Source organism: Gavialis gangeticus, unplaced genomic scaffold (genome assembly GCF_001723915.1).
Source record: "Gavialis gangeticus isolate Ggan-Ray unplaced genomic scaffold, GavGan_comp1, whole genome shotgun sequence".
In the NCBI taxonomy this organism is placed as follows: domain Eukaryota; kingdom Metazoa; phylum Chordata; order Crocodylia; family Gavialidae; genus Gavialis; species Gavialis gangeticus.
In genome coordinates this window covers 1,427,514-1,448,444 of record NW_017729017.1, presented here as the reverse complement: position 1 = coordinate 1,448,444, position 20,931 = coordinate 1,427,514, and the positions used below count along the sequence as shown (strand labels likewise).

General features: G+C 41.4%; 1 protein-coding gene across 2 annotated transcripts in view; it reads right to left on the bottom strand.

The window, feature by feature from the left end:
- Positions 1–20,931, bottom strand: part of TRPC4AP (transient receptor potential cation channel subfamily C member 4 associated protein) — a 109,784-nt gene that overhangs the window by 27,066 nt on the left and 61,787 nt on the right. For both annotated transcript variants that reach the window (XM_019513015.1, XM_019513016.1), the window contains 11 exons: positions 20,168–20,223; positions 17,986–18,114; positions 15,939–16,140; positions 9,748–9,936; positions 8,834–8,976; positions 6,814–6,945; positions 6,293–6,351; positions 4,103–4,204; positions 1,933–2,016; positions 1,467–1,557; positions 658–798 (listed from right to left, as the gene is read on the bottom strand). In XM_019513015.1, coding sequence (XP_019368560.1) covers positions 658–798; positions 1,467–1,557; positions 1,933–2,016; positions 4,103–4,204; positions 6,293–6,351; positions 6,814–6,945; positions 8,834–8,976; positions 9,748–9,936; positions 15,939–16,140; positions 17,986–18,114; positions 20,168–20,223 — 1,328 coding nt within the window. The remainder of the gene's footprint in view (positions 1–657; positions 799–1,466; positions 1,558–1,932; positions 2,017–4,102; positions 4,205–6,292; positions 6,352–6,813; positions 6,946–8,833; positions 8,977–9,747; positions 9,937–15,938; positions 16,141–17,985; positions 18,115–20,167; positions 20,224–20,931) is intronic.

The following is a 20,931-nucleotide window of genomic DNA, read 5'->3' as shown; positions in this document are numbered from 1 at the left end:
TTTGAGCTGGAGAGCAAGCAGGGGATGGGGTCTGTCTGATTTGGAGATCTGGCAGATTTGGCAGCGACCGAATCTCCAAATCAGATTCGGGACAGTGATTCAAATCAGCAAATCGAATCACTGTCCCTCGAATCGCCCGAATCCAAAGCAAATACTAGCTGCTTCGCACAGGCCTACTACTTATGCTCTTTTTGTCTTCTACCACAAAGAAGTTTATAGAGTATTTAACTACTTAAAAAGCTTTACCAGCTAACTGCCACAATAACCAAAGTCATGGACCTGAAACAATGAAGTCAATGAACGTTTTCTTCTACAAAACTACTATGAGTTTGGGGTCAGATCCTTTATGACCATGTAACAACCAGGCCTCCAGGTAGATTTTCAGAAAACACTGCATTCAACAGCTCCCACTGAGAGCAACAGGAACTACTGGGCAGGGAACACTTCTTAAAATTTGTCTCTCTCTCCTAACACACAGACACAAGGAACAGACTGATTGTAACTGCAGCGCTTGTAAACAGAGGCACAACAGCTACACGTTACATTTAATCCATCTACTATACCTCAGTCAGACCCAGAGTATCAAATTAACCCTGCACTGTAACCAGTTATGTCAGACTGGCATTTGGCCCGCAGCACAAGTTTCTTCAGGTTTACCTTCTCATCTGTGTTGATGTATTTGTTGAACCTCTTGAATGCATCAATGTTGAATTTCATCAGTTCTCCCAGAAGGTCAAAGTAACTCTGAAGCACGTCCCGTGATTTGCATTCGCTGTCAACAATGCAATAGAGAATATGCTGGCAAAAGAAGAAAGCATGTTAGCTCCACATTTTAGCTCAAGTCACTAGTAAACAAAGTCTAATGCTAGTAATCTAGCTTCTGCTTCAAAAGTTTTTCCATGTTTCATTCTGACATGATAAAATTAGAGAAGCGGTTTGGAATTTTTCAATAGCAGTCTCCAGAGCATGAGAGATTTAAACCTAAGATCCAAACCACTCAGAAAATCAGTTTTAAATCTAACCAAAATCTAGTTACTATGACCCTGCATAGTATTTAGATTCCTATTATCAATAATTTAACAACATTTGAGAACTCCCATCGAGTTTGTTACTATGGATATGAAAGGTTAAATTTGTAAACAAGAAGTATATTTATATTGGTAATGCATTACCGGTTAATGTTTAGCACAGGGTGCAGTCTGGCATGGAAGCGAAGTGGCGCAGTGCCTCAGGAACAGGAAGGCAGTGCATTAGGAACAGGAATGCAGCAGGGCAGGTAGGAAAGAGCATGGGAGGGGAAGGGGTGAGGAGGGAATAGTAGTCATAGCTAATCTGCTCCCTCTTTCCCAGTGTGCCAGTGGCTGCAGTGGGCTGGGAAAACCCCTTGCCTGCTGCTGCCGCCCAAGACTTCATGTGCGCTGTGTTGTCTGGTGGGGCACTTGGGCTAAAGAAAATATGAAGGTCACCTCCAAAAGTCCTCTCTTTAGCAGAAACATCTGGTCTGCATAGGAAGTGGTGCCTCGTAAAAAACTCTCAACGGCCCTTGCCTGCCAAAACCTGAGACAGAGAAGAGAGAACTTCTTATTCCTAATTCAGTTTGATTGTAGCAACTGGTTTCACATCTCAGGGTAAATCCATTTTTCCCGTTTGTTTAGTTTTAACATGAAGGTGAAGTAATGAGGATCCATAGAAGAACCAAACTGAAAGTGTTGGTCAGAGCTTTTTCACGGTTCCTGTTTCCTTCATATGATCAGTGAAACTGGTAAGAACAAAACAACCCCCCTCACCCCTCCAAAAACCCCCCCAAACCAAACAAAAACAAAAACCACCAAAGCAATGATTAACTTGCAATGACAGGAAGTCTTCATGTCTCACCAAAAAACCCCTGTAAATTTGTAAAATTTCCACCCCATAAATGTAAGTGGAACCCACCTGAAAGAGGATTCAGCTGGTTCCTTCTTCATGACCTGTAGAAGCCTGGTTAACAAACCTCTTTTTCCATCACAGACTAGACTTCTAAAAGATACAGAAATAAGAAGAGTGGAAGAGTTGGCAAGAGTACTACGCTACAAAGTTAACTTCTGGAGATTAAATTAAATTGTCACCAAGCTTTAATAAGCTAGTCCAGTATTACACACAGTTATACATTAGTTACTTTCACACCATCACCAACTCATAGGTGTTGAAAGCTATGAAAGCTGCATTCTATAATAACTACAAAAAAGTAGTTTTTAAGGTAATCCCAGAGAAAGCATTTTTGTTTGAAATGCTAATAAATACAAAGCTCATGAAGTTGTGTGATCAGAAAGTGAAGGTGATACAATACAGAAAATGAGAATGGAATTTATTGTAGTTCTTGCCACATACATGCAGAGGGGAGAGTCTGGTTCAGTGACAAATGCAGCGTATTTGTACGGAAATCTAGACTGCGGAATATGCCTAAACTAAAGAATGATGGATACAGAAAAAGCCCATACGACTAAAGCACCAGTAACATTACCCTGATGCCTATAGGAAATATCTCTATGTACAGGAAGTAAACATAGACAAGCTGATATAAAAATCCTATTATCCAGAAAGACTGTGTGTGGCCACTCTAAATGTGGGGGCAGGAGCAGCAGGGTTGAAACACACTAATCCTAGGCCAGGAACAGAATTCTGCTGGCCTCAGGGCTAGAACATAAGCTGTCCTGCACGTGCAGGACAAAATGGATTCAAGTGGGGATTCCCTTTTCTTTCACTCTAAAACAAGTAGCACACATATCTAACCTGGTACGTGCAGGTTACTACCTATATCCTGGTTAATAGAGTTGCTGATACAGCTTGTGGTCAACTGACCAATCCTTTCTAGAAAGTAGTGTGCTGGCTACAAATAGCTGCCTCCTTACTAATGCTCTGAAGAACCAGGAAGAGTTTGCTCTGGGTTTTAAACATAATGGAAAAAGCTATCTATGCTCTCAGCTCTCTTCTTTCCAGAACACACGTATAACACAGGGTGGCTTTTCCTCCCAAGCCAGTAAAAAGGTTCATTCCTTTCTGAAGAAGACCCAGAAGGGCAGCATTACTTTGGAGAGGATACAATCATTGTAAGAGGTGGTTTCTCATTACTAAAGGTAGATAATTTTAAACATTTAAAAACTGGAAAAAATCCCTCTTGTGCCATTCTTCTTTGAAGACAGATAAGGGCATCTTTCCCCACACAGCAGCTCCGCTCCCTGAGCTTACACGTAAATGTTATAGGTAAGGTTTACTGACCACAATGGTTTTGACTTAAGAGCTCTGTAGGTAAGGTAGATTCCTTTGAGTTGCACATCAACAGAATCATGGGCTTGTCTATGTACTTTCATTAAATCTGATACATGAATCAACTGATGAGGTGTAAATCTATACTGACAACCTTCTCCTGCAGTTCATTAGCCAGAAAGATCCCACCTTATTTCACAGCTGCCATTTGTGATATTGGAAGTTATATTGGCATATCTACTGGTAATGAAATATATAATGTGGAAGTCATGGACACAAAAATGGAACCCCATGATATCATTTTCAGAGTACAAGTGCACTTGGGGTGCTTACGGACACGGGAGGAAAAAAAAACCAAAAAAAACTCCTTTACTTTACAGTGCTTTACTTTCAGTTTGGTGCACCCCTATGCCAAGCACAGCACATGCTCAGAAGAGGAATTGCGTCAGCTTGACCTGGCTCACCCAGTGTCTGTATAGCTCATGTGCTTCAGCAGGGCTTCTTTGGCACTCTTCTCTAATAGCTGATTGAATCAGCTATTAGATAAAAGTGCTAAAAAGTACCACTGAAGTGCATGAGCTATACAGACACTGGGGAGCTCAGTCAAACCGATGTGGTTCCTCTTCCGGTAAAGTTTTGGGGGCGGGTTTTGTCCACATCTATCAGCACCCTTTAAGTTACTAACAATGAGGAATGTCATTCAATACCCATGTTCTTGGTATTGCAATACATTGCTCAAATTAAGGGAATGACATGTTGTGCAAGATTTTAAACGGAACAGACAGCACAAGTTCTTACACCGAAGGTTTTATTAAATGCCAAAAATAGCAGGTTAAAACACCAAGGCCTTCCAGCCTACCTGTCTGTGTTAACAACTGCATCTGCTTCAGGGATGTTTGCTTTGAGAGAGATTGCACTCAGTTCATTAAGTTCTTGACTGTTTAAAAGAAGATACTTGTTCCTAAAAAAAAAAAATTGAGAAAAGAAAATGAGGCTGAATAAATATATCCATTTGTTTCCTTTCTGATCTTTATATACTGCATCACTAATATAAAATAGGCAGGAACCAGCAATCCCAAACCAAAGACTGCTTAACCATGCAATCTGTGAAGGTGGAAAGATGGAGACAGACATTAATTTATACAGCTTGCCCCATACACCAGAGCATGTGATCCTTCACAGGGCTACAAATCTGCCAAATTGTAAATCTCCCCTACGATTTGGTTCCAGATGCTAATATTTCCTCTTAAAGCAGCTGCATGCTGTTGTTCTCAGTAGCAATGATGTCTTTTTCAGTTACATAAACACAAGCAAATAGAGGTAAGGGAATAAAGATACAAGATAACACCAGGCTTCCCTTTGAGCTCTAATGAACCAGAGTTGCCTATGGAAATTTCATGCCTCTGAACAAGTTAATCTCTAAGGGTGCATCCAGACGAGCATGGCTGTGCAGTATGTGGTGAGCAAATGCATCTCCAATGTCACATACTGCAATCAAGTGTTTTCCATGCTGCAAGGGCATACTGCCCGTGTGTGCTGCTCCAGTTCCCCCCCCCCTCCCCCCACAGGTTTTTTTGACCCCTGGGGTAAAAAAAGAAACACAGGGAAAATAACCAAACAAACGGAGCAGCATACATACAGGCAACGCGCGACACTGAAAAGCAGAGTCATGGCCTGAAGCCATGCCACTGCTGCCAGCCAGGCTCCGCCTGGAGCACTGTCGCCACTTTAGCCCCGGGAGGCCCCCAGCATGCCACGTAAGGCTCCTGGGGTCAGCACAGTGCTGGCCCCAACTTCCCCTATTGCCCCTGGGGTAACTTGCCATGCGCCAAAGCACATGTGGCACAGGTGTTCCCCAGGGACAAGTAGCTGCGGTGCAAGGTGTGCTGCTGCTATTTGTCCCTGGGGAGCCAAATGTCTGCACTCGTCTGGACATGGCCTACAGTGCTATTGTGCCTTACTTTCAGCCACCTGGTACTTCTGTTGCTGAATATCAGCTGAAACTGTTCCATGAAACTTCCATTTCCTTGTAAGCCAACATGGTTCTGCATGGTTCAAAATTTCTGGCACTATGCATAAAGGAATGACCTGAATCCTTAGGCAGTAACCGTGGATTTGATTTGTTTATAAATTCTACAGAGTGCTTTCTGCCATCAACAGGAAAGTTCAGTCTCTTATTCTTAACATGCATTAATTAAGAAACAGATTATTTTCTTTTGCTTTTATTTAATTTTAATAATCCATTCTTAACTTTTTTTTCTTTTTACAGGATTCAATAACTTCCACCCAATTTCAGTGTATTCCACGTGCCCATTTTTAATGGTCCAAAGCTGTTCAGTTCTTAGGTTAAAACTATTTGTTTTAACCATGTCCAAGAGCCTTACAACAGCCATTTTAATATAGACAGTATCTAAGAAACATTTTCTTAGTCAGGAAACAACAACTGGCTGATCCAACTGCAGCTGCTGAAGTGGATTTCTTTTGACAAACAAAAGTATTCAGTATTTTGTGAGAAAAAAACTTCAGAATTGCTAAATTCACCGATTTATAAGGGCTGAAAAATTATTATGATCATCTGGTTTGACTTGTACAATGGAAAGGAAATGTGGTATCAGAAAATATACTATGAAGGAACTTGAACAGCTACCAATTTAAGCAAAAGGAATGAAATTCAGGCTGATTAAACAGAATTTGCCCAAGGCTGTTCTGCCAGGACTAAAACTCTTGGCTCATGAACAGTTCTATGAGCAGTTCTATGGGATCCTTGCTTTCCTTTCCAACTAAAAAATCTCCCCTGCAACACAGTCCCTGTTAAAGCACATTCTGAGGGAACTTCTACCTTGACTGAATCATGGTAGTGCTATCCTACTGTTTTTTATTTATCGAGTCACTTTATACCAGTAGTAGTGAAGAACTTAAATACAAGCCAGGCAGTGATGACACTCAGCTTCTCTTGAGCATAAGTCAGTGGCTCAATAATAACTGTATTTAAAAAGGAACAAGTAACACCTTAAGTGCAACTCCCCATTAGCTCCCATTCCATACTCACTCATGATGATCACTAAAACTCTGAAGAAGCCTCAAAAACTGTATCTTTAAAGTAATGTCCTGAAAAAAGAAGATGAAATAGGCAACCAAGTCAAAACTGGAATTGGAAATCTTTCACAACAGAAAAAGCATACCCAACATTTAGGTAGCAATTGATCGACAAACAGGGAACAACAAAAAAAAATCATGAGTCCCCAAAAATGGGTTATAAATGGAAAAGACTAAAGGCCATGAAGGTTCTATTCAAAACAAGGCTTTTTCCCCCATTCACTACGTGGAGGACACCCCAAGTTGCACAGCCCTGGCGGAGTACAGGGGAGCTGCTACAGCTCTAGGACTGGGACTAGAGGTGTCACTGCTGCTGCCTGGAGAAGGCCAAAGCCACAGATGCACAGGGTAAACAGTGATATATTGTATCAAACATCCAGTTTTATTATGGTCTAATGTAGCTTTAAAATGCAGGCTGTACCACAAGTGTAATACCTGAAATTACCTTCCAAAATGTGAAGTTAGGATACTCACTGGGCTACAATCACAATTTTGATTATGTCCATGAAGAACAAGAGCTGATGCAGAATGCTTCCTCCAGATCAGTTTGTCAAACAGGTTATTAAGACCAGGAATCAATTTGAATTCTGCAATCATTTTGTGAACCTGGAAAAAGAACATCTTAAACTTATATAATCTCTGGTGTCTCCAAACATGGAAACAATACAGTTCAAAAGACAGATGAGCACAACTACATTTCTAATAAAGTTACTGAAAGGATTTACTGAACAATTTGGATTTATTTAAGTGTTTACACAAAAAGTGGTGTATCCTCAGAAGAAAGAGTACTATCCTGGTAGCACTGAAGAGAAACTGTGAGTTCAGTTTCTACAGAGAGCCTTTAACAGTGTTTGAACTTATCAGGTACCCCTTCAGGAAGAAGAGATTTGGTATACTCAAAACAAAAGTAGCATTCAATTATATACAGTTTGAAATACATACCAGTAGCATATTAGGGCCAGGTCCTAGTATGCATCTGGTCTTGATGCTAGTCGTATCAATGATACTAGGCAGCTCCTTACAGACAGCAATGGAAAATGCCAAAAGACTTCCCTTTTGTGACTTTGCTAGTGGATACTTTGTGCTGTGAATGACGTTGAGTCATAAGGCAACAACAGAAAATTTTACTGAAAGGTACAAACATCACATGCTTAGAAGCAGATGATCATCACGTCCTCTGGGGAGCTTTAAATAGAGCAACTGCAAGAGCCTCTCTAAGTGCCACAGTGTCATATTAGTGTCTCCGCGCTTCAAAATGGTGGTGGGGGCACTTGAACTAAAGCTTGTCCAAGCTTTAATTCAAGTGCCCCCACCACCATTTTGAAGTGCAGGGATGCTAGTACATGAGATGTGCGGGCTGGCTGGAGCACAGTAATTACTATGCTCCAGCAGACTTAATTAGTCAAGTCTGCCCCCCAGCACATCTATAGGAACCCCATGTTTTCCTAGAGTGACCTTTTAAAAAAAGAAAATTCAGAGCAACATCTCAGGGCATGGAGACAAATATACTTACTGGTTTGTAGACTAGTGTAAATTACACTGGAGTCAGGAAGGGTGAGAGACATGCAGCTACTGCAGAATAACTGATGCAGTAAGAGGACATCACTGTACCATACAACTGGGTGACAAAAGAGTAGGCGATAACTTACTTGCCTGTATCAGCTGCTGCTAAGGGATGAAGTGGGTATTTTTCCCACTAATACATACAGGGTTAGCTCAGTTTAGGGGCTTACATCTTTTTTTTTTTAAGCAGACAGTTTAATTCTAATGTCATCAGTATAAACATCACAATTTCAGCTGAATGCTTCCTTTTTTTGGATAAAAAGCTTCAACAAGATTTATTAAAACAGACTCCTGTAGTTCAGACATTTTTCTATCAAGAGAGACATGGATGGGATGAAAACTGAAGGCAAAAAATGCTAAGAAAGCTGCATCCCTGCAAGGGAAGGACCCAGAAATAAAAAGCTTTTGACTGTATATAATAGAGGACAGGGAGGGACTTAAAGCAAAGCATGGATTTAAGGTGGTTTAAGTCCTGGTGCTATTTATATCTATTCTTATCTCTATGTTAGATGAATATCCTGTCTAGACATCCTTGGATTACTAATTCCCTGTCCTAGGGAATATACTTAGTTTGAAAATGCCTTGCACACTCTGGATGCTACTACAGAGAATTATTCTATTTGTATGTATAGTTCTTTCTTTATAGGTTTATGCAGTACAGGTTATTAGTGTTCATAGGACTATATGCCTGTAGACCCTTCTCTAAAAACATGTTTACAAACCTCATCCTAAAAGATCACAAAGCCAAGGAACTTTAGGCTGTGAAGTATTGAGGACCTTTTACCAGATGATTCCATGAAACTGCATCAAACAATAGCAAGAAACATGGAATGCACAATGAGGAGTGGTGGTAGCCTAGCTATGGGGATACTTGGATTTAAAGAAATATGAGCTGTCTTGTGCACACCTGAATGTGCAGACAGATGCTTACCTGATTCCTCTGCCTCCCCATCAGCAATACACAGAGAACATACAACACCTCCAGCTTGTACATTATCTCATGCATGATCTTCATGGATTGTGGCAGCTGGGTTCTCGTTGATGTGTTGGCCAAACCACTTTCATCTGAAGATTCTAAATGAGATGGCAAAGACAAGCTCAACAAGTATAAATGTTTTAGTTACTACTTTCTACAGCACAGCAATTCCAGGTTAAATGGAAGACATTTCAATTCAAGGTATGCATCACTGGGGACTTAGATTAGCACAGTGATGAGCTCTATCATAAACATTCTTTTCCCTGAAAAAACAAAACAAAAAAAGGGTGTGTGTGTGTGTGTGTGTGTACGTACACACACACACACACACACACACACACACACACGTCCCTAGGTGGGGGCAAATCGGGGCAGCTGCCCCAGGCTCTGCACTTTGGAGGGCCCCATGGAGCTGGGTGGAACAACACAGCAATTCTGTGTTGCTGCCAGCTTCACATCCGGCTTCTCGCCACCTGCCCACCCAGCCACGAAATCCACTGCCGGTTTCCTTGTGTCTGGGGGTGGGGCCCTGCACAGACTGATTTGCCCCAGGCCCCATACCTTGCTCAGGTCATCTCTGCACACACACACACGGGACAAGAATGCACATAATGCAATATATACATATTGTTAAATAGTTCACTTTGGCAAAAAGCCAATGGAATTTCATAGATGAGGCAAATAGGATTAGGTATGTGAAAGGACACTGTGTCAAATCCCAACAATTGTTTTACCCATGCTCACATGGCAGTAAAATAAGTATCAAACCTAAACATATCACGTTCAATTTATTTTTGAGGCGTGGTAAAAGTAAAATGAAAAGGAAAGGGGAGAGAATGCAACAAGCCAGTTAAATTCAAATCAGGTACCTGTACTGCTCTGCTCTGCCTCCTCACTGGCTACTCGCATTAACGCATCAAGTACAAGTGCATTGTCTAGCCAGGTGTACCATTCCTCTAACTCCTGAAGAAAACTGGAAGTACCCGTTGTTTCCGATACTTTCCTTGTTGCCAATTTGCATAGTCGCTCAATGAAGCCTGGAATATTCAGAAGTGTAGCTACAAAACAGAAAACAACACAGAACTGTTTAAGCAAGCCAAGAGGACATTCAAAAAACACTTCTGTCAGAGAACTAATTCACTTTGAAGAAACAAAAAACCTTGATATCAAATATGGAGCAATACACAGAACTAAACTGAATATAAAATGAACAAGGTTCACAGGTATAGCAGCACAGTAGGGGGCACTACTATGCAGAGCCTCACTATGCCAGGCCCAAAACCAAACTTTGGGAGTTTCCCTTGGGGAGTGGGGAGCCTACAGATGGCTGTCCCACTTCCTGGAGAACATCCACAAGCCTGGGGTAATGCTGCCACCACCTGGGCACTGGTCTCTGGTTGGGATCTGTGCAGCCCACGGCTCACAGACCCTGCAAACCTTGGAGGTGCTTTGCCCACAGTAATATTTCTGGGTGCTTCTTTTAGCCTGAAGCATCCAAAGATAGCATCAGGTAGCTGAGGGAAAATGAAAAGACAAACTTCACTGGCCAAGTTGGGAGCGAAAGGCTTCCCCTCTCTCTACCCACAGTAGCTCAACAAGGCATGCTGTAACCCAGTACCTTTATTAATTGGTGACCTAGGGAGGGGGTAGAACGAGAAAGTGAGAATACACTTTGAGCAAACATAAGCACGTGAGTCTTATACAGTCTTGGACTCAGTGATCCTTTTAAGATGTGACTGGCCTACACATAATTCCTAACTCTTGGCTAGTTTCCATGTTATATTTTTTTTTTTTTTTTTTACTTATAGTGAATCTTCAGGCAGGAGCCTGGAGTATTTGCTTGCTGCATTCAAAATGCCTGCTGGAGGAAGAGGGTGCTCCCCAACCTAGGAATTTATCTGGCCAGGTCACCTGATTGACCAGCCTGTACCAAGAAGAAAACCAGTAGATAAAGGGGCCACCTGGTTTGGCCCCAGGGAGGGGCAAAGAGACAGGGATTTCTTCACAGCAGGCAGTATTCTTAATAGGCGCTGTATACCAAGAGGTGAAAATAACATTGTGCCAAGGTATGGTGGCAAGAGAGGTTAGATAAGGACACTGCCATCAGTCAGTATAAGTTTCTTTGTATCAAGTACGAACAGCACGTAAGCTTTATGCTGAAGGCAGTTTTCACAAAAACATATCGTACTGGGACTTCATTGATAGACACAAAGCTATTTGTTATAATCTCATGACTAGATCTTCATCCTTCAGCACACATGAAAGTCAAGGTTTCTAATCCCAGAAGAACTGTTTTAAAAGACTGAGATAGTAAACAATTAATAACAGGGCGAGTGAACAGGCACAGCAGACCTGGAAATTTGCAAGCGGTTTGCTGTGAGCAAGAGGAGGAAGAGGAGCCAGGCACAACATCCTGCTCCTGGAAGGTAAGTGAGCCAGGGCTGTCTGTCTTGGTGAGTGTTTGTCTGGTGGGCTGTGTGTTTGGGCATGTTTACAAGCCATTCGCAAGTCAATTCATAGGTCAGTTTACCACCTCACTTTTTGAAGGGGAGCCTTTTAAGGTAAGTTTTTTCTTTAATTAAGAGCAACTAATCTACCCAACCAGTGTATAGCTAAAATTTAGCAGTTAGATCAATACTTAAGTCCTTTATTAAATTACAGACTACAGCCAGTGGGGAGTTAGCTAGGGAGTTTGCCCAGAAACTTTCACCTTCTTTTACTGTAAGCTTGGTGAAAGGAAGCAGGTTAGCAAGGAAAATGGAACCTTTTAGGACCAAAGAGCAGGCCAGCTTACAGGAGAGCTTGCTAGGGAAGTTCTGCTTCGAAAGAGGGACAGGAAGAGACCCAGAGAGATGGTTTGAGGATGTTGCAATGCCATAGCCACTGTCATTGCCATATCTTTTTCTGCTTCCACCTGTAAGATGTCTCCAGACAGGACCACAAACCACTGAGGCTTCCACCCAAGTGCTTGTTTGGCACTGCTGGGATTGTGGTTTGCAAGTTCCTTCCAGTAACAGCTAGATTTGGGAGTGCTTACAATATGAGCAGTGCCTCCTGGAGACTTCAGAAAGCAGGTAGGAAGAGGTGCTGAGGCTCCAAAGCATACGCAGCCATGAGGAGGTTCATTTATTCAATGCTAGAGAAGACCTCTAGGACTGTGCAAGAAGGACTGCCACAGGTGCCACTAGAGAAGGAAGAGAATAGACACCCAGGAAGGTGGAAGCTTGAAGCTTGTGACCGCTGGCGGGGAAGGTGGGGGGGCGGGAAAGAGGTTCAGCAGAAGCTGACTTGTACTTTAAATAAACCTTACTGAGGGAGCAGGAATGAACCAACCCAATACTCAGGAAAGCTACCAAATATGACAGAAGACCAGCTTGGATTAGCAGGGAATTCTTAAGTGAGATAAAACTCAAAAAAGGAAGCTTGCAAGAAGCAGAAACTTGGACAAACTACTACGGAGGACTATAAAAGTATTGCTTGAGTATGCAGGGATGAAATCAGGAAAGCTAAAATGTAATTAGAACTGCAGCTAGCAAGGGACTTACAAAGGTGACAGATGATACAGAAAAGGCTGAAGTATTCAGTGCCTTTTTTTACCTCAGTCTTCAGAAGCAAAGTGAGTCACCAGACTTGTGCACCTGGCAGCACAGTTTGGGGAGGAGGTGTAGAGTCAATAGAGGTGAAAAAATAAATTACAGACTACTTAGAAAAGCCAGATGTGTAGAAGTCCACAGGGTCAGACAGGATGCACCCAAGGATGTTGAGGGAGTTGGCTGATGTGATTGCAGAGCTGACCATTATCTTTGACAGCTTGTGGTGACTGGGAGAGGTCCTGGATGACTGGAAAAGAGTAATATAGTGCCCATCTTTAAAAAAGGGAAAAAGGAAGAGGGCAAGGAAAAGGGCAAGTTATACCTGACCAACCTGATTGCCTTCTATGACAAGATGACTGGCTCTGTGGATGCAGGGACAGCAGTGGATGTGATGTACCATGGCCTTCGCACAGTTTTTGATACAGTCTCCCACAACATTCTGGCAAGCAAGCTAAGGTATGGTTTGGATGAATAGACTGTAATCTATTACAGTAGTAATCAATGGCTCAATGTCTAGGTGGTAGCCAGTCAGTATCAAGTGGAATGCCCCAGCGGTTGATCCTGGGGTCAGTTTTGTACAATACCTTTATCAATGATCTGGAAGATGGGATCAAGTGCACCCTCAGCAAATCTGCAGAATACTCCAAGCTGGGGAGAGTAGTAGATATGCTGGAAGACAGGGCTAGGATTCAGCGATCTAGACAAATTGGAGGATTGGGACAAAAGAAATCTCAAGAGGTTCAATAAGGACAAGTGCAAAGTCCTGAACTTGGGACACAGCAAATCCCATGTAACGGTACAGTCTGGGGATTGACTAGTAAAACAGGTACTTTGCAGAAAAGGACCTGGGGGTTACAGTCGACAATAAGCTTATGAGTCAAGAGTGTGCCCTCGTTTTCCAGAAGGCTAAAGACATACTGGGCTGCATTTGTATAAGCACTGCCAGCAGATGGAAGAAAGTGATTATTCCCCTCTATTCAGCACTGGTGAGGTCACATCTGGAGTACTGTGCCCAGTTTTAGCTCCCCCCCAAGAAAGGATGTGGACAATTGGAGAAAGTCCAGCAGAGGACAATGAAAGTGGTTAATGGGCTGGGGAACATGACTTCTTAGGAGAGGCTGTGGGAAATGGTCTTAATTTAGTCTGGAGAAAAGAAGACTGAGAGGAATTGATAGCAGCCTTCAGCTTGAAGGGTGGTTCCAAAGAGGATGGAGCTAGACTGTTCTCAGTGGCATATAATCAAACAAGAAGCAATGGTCTTAAGTTGCAGCAAGAGAAGTTTAGGTTAGATACAAGGAAAAGAACTCTCTCACGAGGAGGGTTAGTAAAGCACTGGAATAGAGAGGTTGTGGAATCTCCATCCTAGGAGGTTTTCAAAACCCAGCTAGACAAAGCCTTGACTAGGATGATGTAGTTGAGGATGGTCCTGATTTGAGCAATGAATTGGACTAGATGTCTTCCTGAAGTCCTTTCCAACCCTAATTTTCTATTATTCTCTGAACAGTACCATTTCAGAATGCAGATGCTGAACTTTAAGAATAAGCTGTATTCAAGTAAGTATTTCGAAAGAGTAGTTGATGTACATGCTGATCCTGGAAAGCATGCCAATGTTCAAATCAGCAAGCATGTACTTACTCACCTACTTGGCTACTCACACGTTTCAAATCAAGCACTGCAGGATGAGAGCCACATTCAGTTTGCCTCCTTGGATATCAAAGGGCTTTTAATACTGCAAAACCTGAGGTCAGTTCATCTTACCTTCAATTATATTTTAATTGAATACATTGTTTTATGAAGTTGCTCAGTATGTTAGCAGAAGTGATAGTGGATTCACCATTGTTTGGCATCTTTAAGGTAAGATTAGATAAATTTATTAAAAACAGAAATTTTTTTTTTAAACTAACCTTCTATAGATTGTACAAGCGGAGGGTAGAGAGAATGGTTAGTCTAGATGGTCATTGAAGTTTGTTTTGGCTTTGGAGTCTATTTCTATGTAAACTCCATTAGAAATGGAGAGAAAAGGAAGTTTTGCATTGCCTTCAACACGCTTGTGTTATCTATGGCACAACTTTTTGGCTCACTGGAATTAAGGAAGATTCCTCCCTCTTTGCAGGGGTATCTCTTCGGTTCTCTGAATGTGGCACACAATAATTTAGTTTCCTGAAGGTTGAAATATTTTGGCTTAACCAAGGTTATCTGACTCAATAGAAATAGTGAAATTTAACAGATTAAAAATCCTGAAGGTCAGACAAGGCAGTCTAGTGGCTCCTTTTGGAATTTAGTTCCAAGGCACTTACACCATTCTATATCTCCTATGTAGAAAATAAGTGAACAGTCTATAGCTATGTACTGAGACATCCTGAGTCACTGCTTTTAGAACACCTGCTTAGTCAATTTCAAGAGAGCATGAGCCTATGAAGATTACATCCAGCACACTAAAATTATTCTGTCTGTAACAGGGGCTCAGGCGTGAGCCCTGTTACTGTATGGGTTTCAGGCAAGGATGACCCAAGATTGCACCCTGCCAGGTGAAGGGAGTTTCACATCAAGGGAGGGGTGGGATGATTAGCTTGCCACAGCTGGCATAAATCCTGCCATGGGGCAAACACCTTTTGCCTTTGGGCACTGGAGGATGAAGGAGAGACCATTAGGGCCGTGGATGAAAGAAGAAGAGAAACCTTACCTGCGACCCCAAGGAAAGCCGGGATCTTGGGACTCTGGATGATAACAGGTCACCATGAGTCTAAATACTCCCCTGAGAACCCCAACCAGTCGGGTGAGTGCGGGGAAAGACTGCAGGGTACCAGGACACAGCTCTTCTGGGAACCCCAAGAGCTAAAGAGAGAGGCTTTGGAACGGGGCTCAGATGGCAAGAGCTAGACAGAGCAACCAACTTGTAAAGACTGCTAAGATGTCAGACCGGCGATTCAAACAAGCAAGGGAGCAGCAAAGGTAGCTCTCAGCATGAGCTGCAAGAGATGTGGAGAGTGTATTCTGCTTGTAAGACTTTTTAAACCCCAGAGACGCTGGTAATTACAAAGTATCCGTCAGGTATCCGAGCCTAGAGTCCTTATCTGCAGCTCAAAATGCCCTTGCTGAGGTAATTAGTGAGGACATTGTCACAATACAGATTCCTCCTGTGTAAATAAAGGCTACTGTGTGAGAGTTTATGATCCACGTGGCTGTAGTGCTTCCTTGCTCAGACACCATCACTGAATCCCTCTTTTTCCTTTTCATTTAAGTTGTGGCAGGCGAGTTTAAAGGGAGACTGAGCTGGGAGTGACCCCCACTCTCACATTGTCAACAAATAATAAGATAGTTTTCTTGAGAACCAAACCATGGAACACAGAACAGAAAGAGACTTATCAAATGCAGGCCAGCTACAACATCACCTAAAAAAAAAATTCTACACACAAGTCCATACTTTCATAATTAGAGGCAGCAAGCCAGAAGCTGTGACCCTTTACCTTGATTAATTTCAGCTCGAGAAGGACCCAAATGTTTTTTCTGCTGGGCATTTTTGGCAAGAAGTGTGTGCTTGTCATCACTCCCCGTATCAAGCTCAGAAATGGTGACAGCGAGGATTCTGCAGAAGTTTGCAAGTTGCTGTTGATCAAAACTGGATACTAGACTTGCAAGATTGGGTATATCATCTAACTGTATCATTTCCTAGATGAGACAAATGGTTGGTTGATGATCTGATATAATACACCCCAAATTTCTTTTTAAATAGGAGCATTCACAAAGGAACATAAAAAAGAAAAAGCCAAGGGAAGTGGGTTGAGATGGGTTGTATTTTTCTGACAGGAACTTTTTTTCAGTTTAATTTTATGGATGATAGATCCGTATCTTATGGTTGATAGATCTAGTAATCGCTGTTGAATGGAACAGTTACAGACGTTTATTTTGGCATATCTAAACTAGTAATGGTAGATGCCAGGGAGGGTACTGAATAGGTGAAAAATCACTTCAGTTATACCGCTATTCCTTGTTTAACATCATAGTTACGTTCTTGAAAAATGTTACTTTAAGCAAAACAATGTTAAGCAAATCCAATTACATCACAGTAATTACCTACTAGCAGGCAGCAGCCAAACAATGTTATAACTGAATGCTGCACAACTTTAAATGAGTATGTTTTCTAATAGATCAGCAACATAATAATAAAACCATGTTAACTGGGATGACGTTAAGTAAGGAGTACCTGTATCTGGTTCAATGCGCTCCCTCTATAGCATCCACCCCTGGCACTATCAGAGACAGAATCTTGGGCTATGGACCACTGATCTGACCCAGTGTGGTACTTCTTGTGTTCTTATATTAATGGGATAGAAGGGGTATATGGACAGCAGCAGGTGAAGAGTCCAAAATACAGCTGTGAATTCAATCTGTAATTATGATTCCTTGTGTTTACCAACTTCACAGATGCAAAATTTACACTATATTTTTCAGTGAACTTTTAAGCAAAGACTAAGCTAAACTCTTCTGAAGTTTCATTAATGTGTTCTGTACCTCCAAGTTCATGAAGTTAGATAGATGGGAACTGTCTGATACAAGTTTGGGCACGGGGGACTGAAGCTTACTTTCATTGTTCACACTATTATTTGTCTGTTTTTTTAAAAAATAGCAAAACTGCATTATTTGAAGTAGTATTTTTACTCACAAGTATAAAAGTTTGTGTCAAAATATTTTAAATTTATTGTTTACCTATAAGACAGCATTGTTCTAATATTCAACACTTCACAAAATTGCAAATAGTAAGTGAGATCAACCTAAGAGCCACCATGGGACATGCTTTTTGCCAACTTCTAGCAAATAAGCTGTTGTCAGGATAACATGAAAACAGTTTAGTCTGGTATGTTCTTCAGTTTGTAATAAGGCTAAACAAAGCCCCCAGTTCAACAAATAAAACTGCATCAAGTTTCAACAGTTTTCCCTGAGCCAGTTCCAAGATGCAGGTAGATGTGACCTGAAATGTAAACATGGCAGAATCTTGGATAGATTACATGGTCTCAGGCAGTACTTTATCTTTAAAACATGACATGGTAATAAATGGCAAATTTGTTTCATACTAGGTTTATGAATAGGCACTAATGGCAGGAAACCTTTATTTTTTTCTAGTGTGCAACTTCCAAATGATTCCAGAAGAGCAAAACAGTGCAAGTGGAAGGTGAGAGAAGCAGTATCTGGTCAGGAGATCTACTAAAAATCTCACAAGGGGAAACCAGAAATAAGTTTCTTGTATGAATGAACTGCAGGTGACTTGTTCTTAGTTTGTGAAATAGACTGTTTATCTTATGTAGCTACTAACACTCCTCATGAAAAGCTGCTACCTCACCTACATGAAAGTTGCAGTTCATGCAAAAAAGGTGTGGTTCATTGATTCATTAAAACAATTGTGATTAACACTAATCAGCATCTTTGAAGCCCTAACAGTTTGATTACAAAGGAATTCCTAAATTTCTTAAATAGGCACACAATTGGGGTTAGGGGAAAAAAAAATCATTATCAGACCTTTTTAACTCCCAGGATGTCTTCGATAAGGGTTGCTGTTTGCAGGAATGTCTTTTTGTTTGTCATCAGTGTAAACAGGAACAACACAAAATCATTTCTTTCTGCCAATCGTTTAGTGACTCCTTCCGTCTGGAATGGTAAGGAATAGTTAACATGCCCATAAATGACAGAACCTAGCAGTACCAAATCAGATGTCACAAATTTCTCACTTACTCCTGCAGCTAGATGAAGTATAGTTTAGTGACTGACACTAACAACTAGATCTCACCTCAGACTAACATGAGGTCTTCAGAAACTTCAATGCCCTAGTATGAAAGCCGCCTTTCCTAATTCAAACTGCTTCACTGCTTGAATCAAAATTAAATGCCTGGATCCTACATTGGCTCTATGCCTTACCTCCGTACTGGAGTAACTTCTATCAGCTATGTTATAAAAGCTGAACTCAGACTTTTGCCACAAATACTAAAGCTCTCAGCTAAGTAGATTTTGAACAACAGGGTAAAAGTCTGGCCCTAATGAAATCATTGACAGTACTTCCATAGCTTTCAGAAGGGTCAGGATTTCATTTCAGTATCTGAGGCCAGGAGGTTTGTTTGATTCATTATAATTTATTCCAAAGGGTTCTGTTAAGAATGCTGGAAAAAATGTGATCTACTCTTGTTGCATATGTGCCACTGCTACTGTGATGCTGAATTGATGAACTTTCTGACTATTTGTAACTTGGCTATAAAAATAGTATACATGGAATCCTGAAGTAATCTTCCACATAATCCAGACAGCACAATCACTGAAATCAGCCAGCAGTTATTTTATGGGTTGGAAACACTATATTTTAGTGAGTTAGGCTAGTCACAGTTTTATTTGACCTAAGAGAAAAAAATAAAAATAAAAATAAAAATGTGAATATATATATATATATATTCAATGCTGCCCTCTCCAGTAGTATTCTGAGAACATCACCTGTTAATATTTTTTAAGAGAAAGCCAGTTTCTCTGAAATTGCTCCCACTCAATGACCACCCAGACCATATAATCATTACTGTATTATAAAGTTTCCCAGGATTACAATAATCTATGTAGTGGACTCAAATGACTAAGTATGAAATACTGAATACCTGTTACCTGTAACAAATGTTTAAAAACACATTATACATGCAATTTAGGCTTCTTAACTTGCCTTTAAAATTATCTCTATGTGTCTCTAACCTGTAGCCCTTCCTCAGGGCTGAACTTTCGCTGACTGACAAAAGGATGTTCTGCACATAAAATATTTATAGGATCAGACCTAAAACATTTTTAGCCAACACTGAACAGGGCACAAACCATTCAGGTTAAAATGTGGACACACACTTCTTTCTAATTTTGAAATTTCAATTTCCAAGTACAAGAGCTGAAAATAACTCTCTCATGGGAACATTATCATGTACACAAACACCCACAGTGCACGGTAGAATTATTAGATACACAGATGCTGCAGAATTACTGAAATGCCTATAAAAAAGACTACTAAGTACACCCCTGAAACATGGAAGATGCCGAATTTCAGCTGATTTTGGATTTTAAACTTCATTGGAGAACAACAAGGAAGTTTTTTTGCTTCCCTGCCTGCCATCTGACACCTCCAGGGAAGGAATTCTACCTGATCAACACATCAAAGAGCTAGTCAACAGCTCACAAAGACACTCATGGACCCAGAGGGACAGACTTCCATCTTCAGCTCCCTCTGTGCAAAAATGAAGTTTATTTCCTATCTATGGGGACTTTTTACCATCTTGTACCATCTACACTTTTCCCAGAGCCTGACGAAGGGACTTTGATCCCGAAAGCTTGCAGAAAAGGACAATTTTCTTGCCATTTTCCAGTTGGTCTAATAAAAGGTATCATTTTGGAACCAAGAGTTCTCATTTTTTGTATGTCTTTTTGTCTCAGACCAACACGGCTACCAAGTACACCCCTATAAATAAGACATAACTTCAGTAAACATGAGTGAAGGAGGGAGGGAATATTGCAAGTCTTATAGGTAACCAGACTTTGGCAAGTGTTGCAAAAGAACTCTAAAACCATTCCAGTTTTTTTCTCTTTAAACTTGGGCTTTAAAGCATGCATTTTGATTTCCTTACCAAGTTACATTCAGACAACACTGACGTATGTAATGGGTTTGCCATGAAAAGATTGTACTTACGCATATGCAAGTGTTGTACAATATGCTCAAACAGTCCTTGATCAGGTCATCACTTACTACAAAGCAGAAGAAAGATGCCAATTAAATATACAGTCTCCTGGACTGTTACTTTATAAACTACAGCCACAGAGCACTTTGTATCACATTTTATAAAGTCAGTAAGACCATCTGAAATCAAGATATAAAATAAGCAAGGTGTTTTGCAGGTAAGTTACTAATGGAGCATAGCAGTCTAGTCCAAGAAGTTTACAGGTTAGAGGAAGTGTTTTAAGGCACATTAGTACTGCTCCATTTCTAAATGTCTGTTGAAACAACAGCCTTCTAACCCCTGTAGTTCACTTACCCTTTCCCCCAAGAATGTAGTTTCCACCAAGTTTTTTGTTCAAAAGTAAAGGTGGAATCTGTCAAAAGCTCCTTCTACAGATCTTGTTCAGATTAAATTGTGCCATGATGTGATGTGATCTCCCCGCTTCTCACTGTGCCAGACCTGAACTACAGGATAATGGGGAAAGCAGGGTCTTCCCCTGCCCAGTCAGCTCCACAGGGATGTCTATTTGCTGCGCCCCACCTCCCTCCACGGGGCTGCAAACGCCTAGGAACCAAGCCAAGTGGAGTGAGGTGGGGCACAGCTTGGTTCCCAGGTGCTTGCAGCCTGGTGCAGGGAGGAGGGGCGCAGCCCCGGGGCTGCGCTGCGCCTCCCTACACCCAGCTTAGCGCCCAGTGGCTCACAGCCCTGTGGAACTCAGCCCAGTGGTGGGAGGCAG